At 27.3% G+C, this 6866-nt stretch overlaps 1 protein-coding gene across 2 annotated transcripts in view; it reads right to left on the bottom strand.

The window, feature by feature from the left end:
- Window positions 1-2166: 2166 nt before the first annotated feature.
- Window positions 2167-6866, bottom strand: part of LOC100569509 (ABC transporter G family member 23) — a 36392-nt gene continuing 31692 nt past the window's right edge. The window contains exons 9-15 of one of the 2 annotated variants that reach the window (XM_008185474.3): window positions 6308-6485; window positions 5672-5787; window positions 5528-5598; window positions 3582-3670; window positions 3066-3242; window positions 2763-2849; window positions 2167-2574 (exon numbers count right to left, since the gene is read on the bottom strand). In XM_008185474.3, coding sequence (XP_008183696.1) covers window positions 2342-2574; window positions 2763-2849; window positions 3066-3242; window positions 3582-3670; window positions 5528-5598; window positions 5672-5787; window positions 6308-6485 — 951 coding nt within the window. In that variant the 3' untranslated portion in view covers window positions 2167-2341. The remainder of the gene's footprint in view (window positions 2575-2762; window positions 2850-3065; window positions 3243-3581; window positions 3671-5527; window positions 5599-5671; window positions 5788-6307; window positions 6486-6866) is intronic. The other variant, XM_003244914.4, reaches the window with a different exon arrangement.

Genomic DNA, 6866 nt, shown 5'->3' with positions numbered 1-6866 from the left:
TTCTTTGTAAACAAAAACTGTAAAAGATTTGGCTGTTTACATTAATGAAAAATATTATCAACAATTTTACCAGTCATTTTTGAAGGGTTAACGTAAAAAACGTCCCGATATTTTTTTTTAAATATTATATGTTTTGACATAGAATGAAAAAAATAACTATTAATATTCAAACGAATACTAAAAATAATTCAATACGTACGTTTTTTTAAAACATTGGACATTTTTATAAATAACACAACATTTTTATAGATAAGGATACTTTTTCTTCATGGCCAATCCAAAACACATTATAAAAATATCAAAATCGTTGGGACTGTTTTTTCCTGATTTTATATTTTAGTGAGTGTGTATAAGTATAATTTTTCTATAACTAGAATAACTAAATATATCAGTGAAAATCGTCGAACTATAATAGCAATCTAAAATATCGAGAAATAGAGGTCGAAGAAAAGAGAAATTGAAAAGAGGGGTTGCTATACTGATAATAACAAATTAAATTACCTTTTGCAAACAAAAAAACAAGAAAGAATAACCTTAATAAAAGGTACCTAATTCAAGAGTTATTTTTTTATGATAGTAATTATTGATCATTATATCTTCTATGTTTACTGCCTTACATTTCATATTTTAGGTTATTTTATTTTATTCAATATAAAATAATGTTGGTAATAATATATCGAATAATATGACTACCTATATACACATAGCAGAAGAAATTAGAATTATATTACGTAGATAATTAATAACTATATAGCGAGTGAACGAAAAAATGTAGGTGAAGCAATGTGCCTATGGTTTTACAATATTATGTATATATTTTGTTATTTTTTTTCTGAGTTATCAGTTATCACTATTAAATCAGTTAAAACGTTCTAATCTTCAACTTTGTTGGTGGTTTCTGTATAATAAATAATTTTAAAATAAACAATCGTAGATACCTAATCTAACCTACATCAAATGTTTCATTTAGCAGTATCTTGGCTTGGTTTGAATTTAAAAATATGTTCGCTCACATCGAGCTATTTATAACCATTCAAAATGTTCAACTTTTTTTAGTTTTTATTCGATTTATTTATCTAACTTAACTTTGGCCCCATTAAACTTGTATATGACATCGTATGTCACTACAATAATATATCAACAATGTGTTGTACAATATTATACTCTCTGGAATATGTATATTTTATAAAACCAGTTACAAAGAAAAAGAATAATTTGGAATTCTTACATTCAAGTTTAAATTTGATATTTTCAATGCTATTTTTTACGCGTTGATAATACCATTATTCTAGGGGTTATTTTTGTTAAAAGCATTGTCATATTCGCGTAAGTAAATATATGAAATGGTAATAAAATAATGTTCAAAATGTATGTAAAAAAAATTTCATAAAACGATGACCTAAAAATAAACCACATTTAATCTATAATGTAAATCAAATTATCAACTGATTTAATATGTCAAAGGAAACATTTTTTTTTCTTAGACTCCATTATAGAATATGAGTTGAAAAGTTTTGAAGAAGTGTCAAAACCTTTAAAATCATTTATATACAAATGAAACTAGAGAAAACAGTATACTAAGTAAATACTTTTAAAGTATAGAAACCAATACAACAGATGAGCAAAGTTAGAAGTGCTCTTTTATAGATTTGGCCTATAGATGACACAAACACTATAAGTTTTTAAGTTTATAAACCACAAAACATAACAACTGTGTCAAAATATTAATAGCATATAAATAGGTATATAATATATAAGTAATATCTATTGCAAGTATTTCTATAGAAATGTAAGACATGAACTCACAGTATTTGATTTTTATGCACTATAGTAATAAGTACCTACTTATAAGTTATTGGTAATTAACTTTAAGTTACAACTTACAAATATAAATCAACATAATAATTTATAATAGTATAAGAACTCAATAAAAATTATTTAAACAATATTATGGAATCAATAAATTAAACATATATATTTTGTAAAAGAAATAAATACAAGAAGTTTTAACAATAATAAATATTTATAAAAGCAAGTCACCTAAATATTTTCAATATTTACAGTTTAATAATTTATTATTTACTTGGAATTGTCATTTCCACGTAGTTTTGTTAGCGATCACATATGTGTGAATAAACAAAGGTGTAAACCATTACGATTTATGAGTATTATTCCAAGTATCTATATTATCTGCCATAATATAGTATTGAATAGTTTGGAATATATGGTACAATGGATTGAATGACCGAACTAAATTCACTCGCTTAACAATTAAAATTAAAAATAAATTATTAATTTTTCATTCTGGTCGGTTGTCCGTCTACCAACTCGTATTCACATCCTATTTTCTCAAGATCCATAGATCTTTGTTTATTCTGCTAGTGATGAATATGGCTAAGATCATAATACTTGACCAACCAAATATGGATAGTAGTCCCATGTAGACAGGCTCAGAGTCGAAGGACCAGCCCTTTGCAGTTACGGCCAGCAAAGCCTTGACCGGTGCAGTCAATGGAAACAGAGGACCAGTTAATCTCAGTAGGTAATGTGCACCTTCCAAAGGCCATATCAATCCTGTTTTCCAAAAATAATCCAACAGATTAAAATGTTTAACTAAAATATTCCAATGCATCTAATATAATTATGTATTAAGTATTTGAGCCCGAATTATTTCCGTAGTGAGTTTTTGAATTTCCCCACTTTACAAATGCAGACATGATTAGTGTATTAAACTATAAATAATAATTGTTAAATGAACTTACCGCAAGTGAAAGACATCATTATGTTACTGCCAGTGCCTAAGTACGCGGCAAATATGAAATCTTTGCATATGGCACCAATAAAGAAACCTGCACAATTCAACAAACATTTTTACAATCGATAATAACATTATGACGGTATAATAAGTCACATAAATGAATTACATTTTATTTTTTAAATATCAAGTACTAAATAATTAGAAATAAAATATGTGTGAATAAGTTAACACAGAACATTTTGATTATTGACCATAAACAAAACTACAACTGTTTATAGCTTTCGGTGATTTTGATTTGTTAACTTACCGAAAATCATTCCTTCCATTCCTAGGAGTATGAGTATAAGAACTGTGGGAAAATGATCTCCAATATAAGGATTGTCAAAGTATATGTACATCACATACATGGATATGGCCGTTTGTATAGCGTGTATTATCATTTGCATTATGACTGTAGACATTAAAACTTCGGGGAATTTAATACCTGCAATAAACACAGTAAATTATATTTTAATGGTTTGACAATCACAATTATCCAAGCCCCAAGGTGTGATGAACGGACAGTAATTATCTAGTTTATTTGATTTTCGTTCCAGGGTTTTTTATGGTCAATCCCAATTTCGCTATTTATTATTTATATTGTTTTATATTGTTTACCTGCAAAAGAGCATGTTTACGATTTGGGATTATAATTGGATGTTTCACAATATCGACATGCGTAACCACGCCGGCCCCGTGGGGAAATATACGAGCAAAAAAATATTACACTCGCATATTGAATTTGTAATTTAAAAATATATATATATAAAATAGATATACTCACCAGAAACCATCATCCTTTCCATCATGCCCTCTTTTTTCTCTGTTAAAATCAAACCCGCTGTCAACAGTACCGGCAAATAGTAACAACACCTGTCGAAACAAATCGTAGCCGAAGTTTAATCATTTGTATCACAATGCACATGACACTTTATCTCGTCGCCATGTACAACAAAGTTGTCATTATACCATTTTGGCATGACGATAATGCACTCATCCCCCTCCCAACCATCGGAAGAACCCATTACACGAATATGGACCGTGAGTGCATGAGAAACGATATTATTATTTTGGAGACGTCTAAGTCGCATGCACTATACACGTATATTATATTATATCATATTATTATGGTAATATAACGTTTAATAAGATGTTGCGTATTTTCCGTCAACATAATATTGCCTCCACTCCGCGGGTACTCACTGCTATTTTACCGTTTCCCTTATGATTACTCGATCTTACCCGACATGCTCGATAAATCCCTTCTCCCTCTTTTTCTCTATAACGCACTCAAACGACTTTTGATCAATTTGCATACGAAAGACACTACATGGTCACCTATTCGCATTTACCTTATGTACGTCGATCGCTAATGATGAATCGAGACCAATATGTGAATGTCAGTATTACTCTGTTAGATTTTGTTTGATTTAAAGTTGAAAAGATAAACACAAAGAGACGTGAACTGATAAGAGCAAAAATACGGTTTATACAAATAAAAGTAACGCAAGACCATCTATACTGCAGTACACCGAAAGTTAACGGCGCAAGACAAATGATCAAAAATCAAAGTTGATATATTCGAATATCAACTGAAATCTACATAAAAAAATATTGAGAATATTCGACTCGCTTACGGTTGTTTCTTGACGGATACAAAACTTTTATATACATTTACAGAAGAAAGATATATCAATAGTATATAAGGGTATTGTTATCAGATAATATCTACAATGGTTTTCGTTTTAAAATCTCGATCTTAGATTATGAAATAAGGAATTATTTTCCTAATTGACTATTTTTAAATTCCATTAGTTTCTTCTGTATTATATAGGTATTTGAAATTTATATAGCTCGGTTCATAAAATATTATATATATAAGTGTATACATATTTCTGTAGTTTTTAGATGTAAACATTTTTATTAACTAGCTTAGAATTATAGAATTTTTTAAAAAATATTGTAGGTTTATTTTATACATTATAATCCCACGAATTAATTTATTAAATACAAACAAGAGAATAGTTATGAACAATAATTATAACCTACATATCATAAAAATATATAATACCAATTCACAATAGATATATGAACTAAATTTAAAAATAAAATATTTGATTTTAATGAATTAAAGTGGTTTTAGGTACTGAAAATAAATCTATATATATTTTACTATAAAAATTAAACTGGAAAGTATTAAGTAATATTATGTTTAGCATGCGTGTGCGAAATATTATTATATCATACAATATAATCTAAGCCATTTAAAGTACCTATAACTAATATTTATAGTTTTAATGAAGACAAACATTATATCATGCAACATTCGGAAAATGTTTGTCTGATAAATAAAATTACCACATTGTATGTATTTTACGCTGTAAGATTTTCAACAGTAGAATTCCAACCTTCTTATTATTCTTTTATATATTCCCATAATCTATTTAAGTTGTTCTGAACTTTTGTATTAAGAGATTTTAATACCAGTCTTTTGGAAAATTTTCCTTTTGTTCCAGTGTTTTCAAAACTGAACGATAATATTTAATTTAATTAAAATTGTATTATCAAAAACAAGACAATTAAAATAGGTATGGAAATCATAATAGATTTTCTTTTTTTTTCGGTATCATATAAGTGAATTGCACATATTTTGTAGTTTAAATATTATATGCAATTCAAGTATTATTATTATCCCATAACATTGTATTAATAATAATAATATATACTTACAGACATAGTATAGCTGCCGAAGCGTAGTGAATGAAAGTTGTATTTACCGAGCCATATACTGGTTCTTTAAACTATAATAATACAAAAATACATTAATAATTTCATTTTGAATTTTTTCGTGAATATTATTGGAAATATACAAACCGATATAGGAGTGTTTCCAATTTTAGTGCTAACATTACATTTAGTCAATGCTACACCCAAGTACTCTTGCATACCAAAAATAACGTTTGCTTTTACCATATTCCCAATGTATTGATCTATGATAAAAAAGACATAATATGAATCAACGTACAAATCGTCCCAATTGAATTGATTTTAATTTTATCAATTATCGTTATTGAGTATATTATTTGAATTATATTATTTGTTTTAGGATATCTTAAAGTTTTTTTTTTTATTTTTTTTTTATTATTTTTTTTTTTTATTTTTGAACAAAACATAATATTTACAATCTGTATTTACATGTTATACAATAAGTAAATGTGATGGGGATTGATTTACAGGAGGGGAAGTTGCCCATTGGTGACACCCCGTGTATCTTAAAGTTAAAATAAAATGCATGCTTCTTAAAAATATATACAATTGATTATTTACTATCTTTGAATACCTATATTGAATACAGTTAGCTATTAATGTCAAATAATTTTATTTTTAAGTTTATTTGCTTGTAAGTAACTAAAATATAGTTATTACTCCCAATTCCTTCTTAAAGTTTTATGTATTTTAAACTTTATTTTTGGTAATGTGCTTTTAACAGGGAAACTTTCAATCACTTACCAGACAAGTCTATCCAAGCCTGTACAGTACTTAGTTCTACGTCCAAGTCTGAAGTCCTAGAGGCGTTTACGAAACGTACAGCTATGGATGTTGTATAATTAGTAGGGAAATATAGTAAACCCCAAGCATCGTTCTTCCTTACTGCTTTTAAAGCGGTATCGACATCGTCGTAATATAACTGTCAAGGAAAAAAAATATTAAATTTCATACAAAAAAAAAGGTTTTCTTATGTTTTTACTTAAATAATACTATATTTTTAATAAAACTTAAATATTATCATTAAAATAATCACAATTCATAAAAACGAAACAATGTTTGTGAAAAATATATATAATATAATTATATATTATATAAGATTTGTAAATTGTTCTCCGGTTTTAAAACTAGAAAAATACACTAAAACTAATTGACAATTTAAAAGAATTTAAAATGATCCATCTATACCGCCGGAGCTGTCGCCATAACATCAGCTCTCAAACATATCGAAAACAACCCACACCAAAATTTCAATATATTCACCGACTCCCTAAGCACCATCAATAGTATCCAAAATATATTC

Source organism: Acyrthosiphon pisum, chromosome A1 (genome assembly GCF_005508785.2).
Source record: "Acyrthosiphon pisum isolate AL4f chromosome A1, pea_aphid_22Mar2018_4r6ur, whole genome shotgun sequence".
NCBI classification, from domain to species: Eukaryota; Metazoa; Arthropoda; class Insecta; order Hemiptera; family Aphididae; genus Acyrthosiphon; species Acyrthosiphon pisum.
This window is presented reverse-complemented; position numbering and strand designations above follow the sequence as displayed.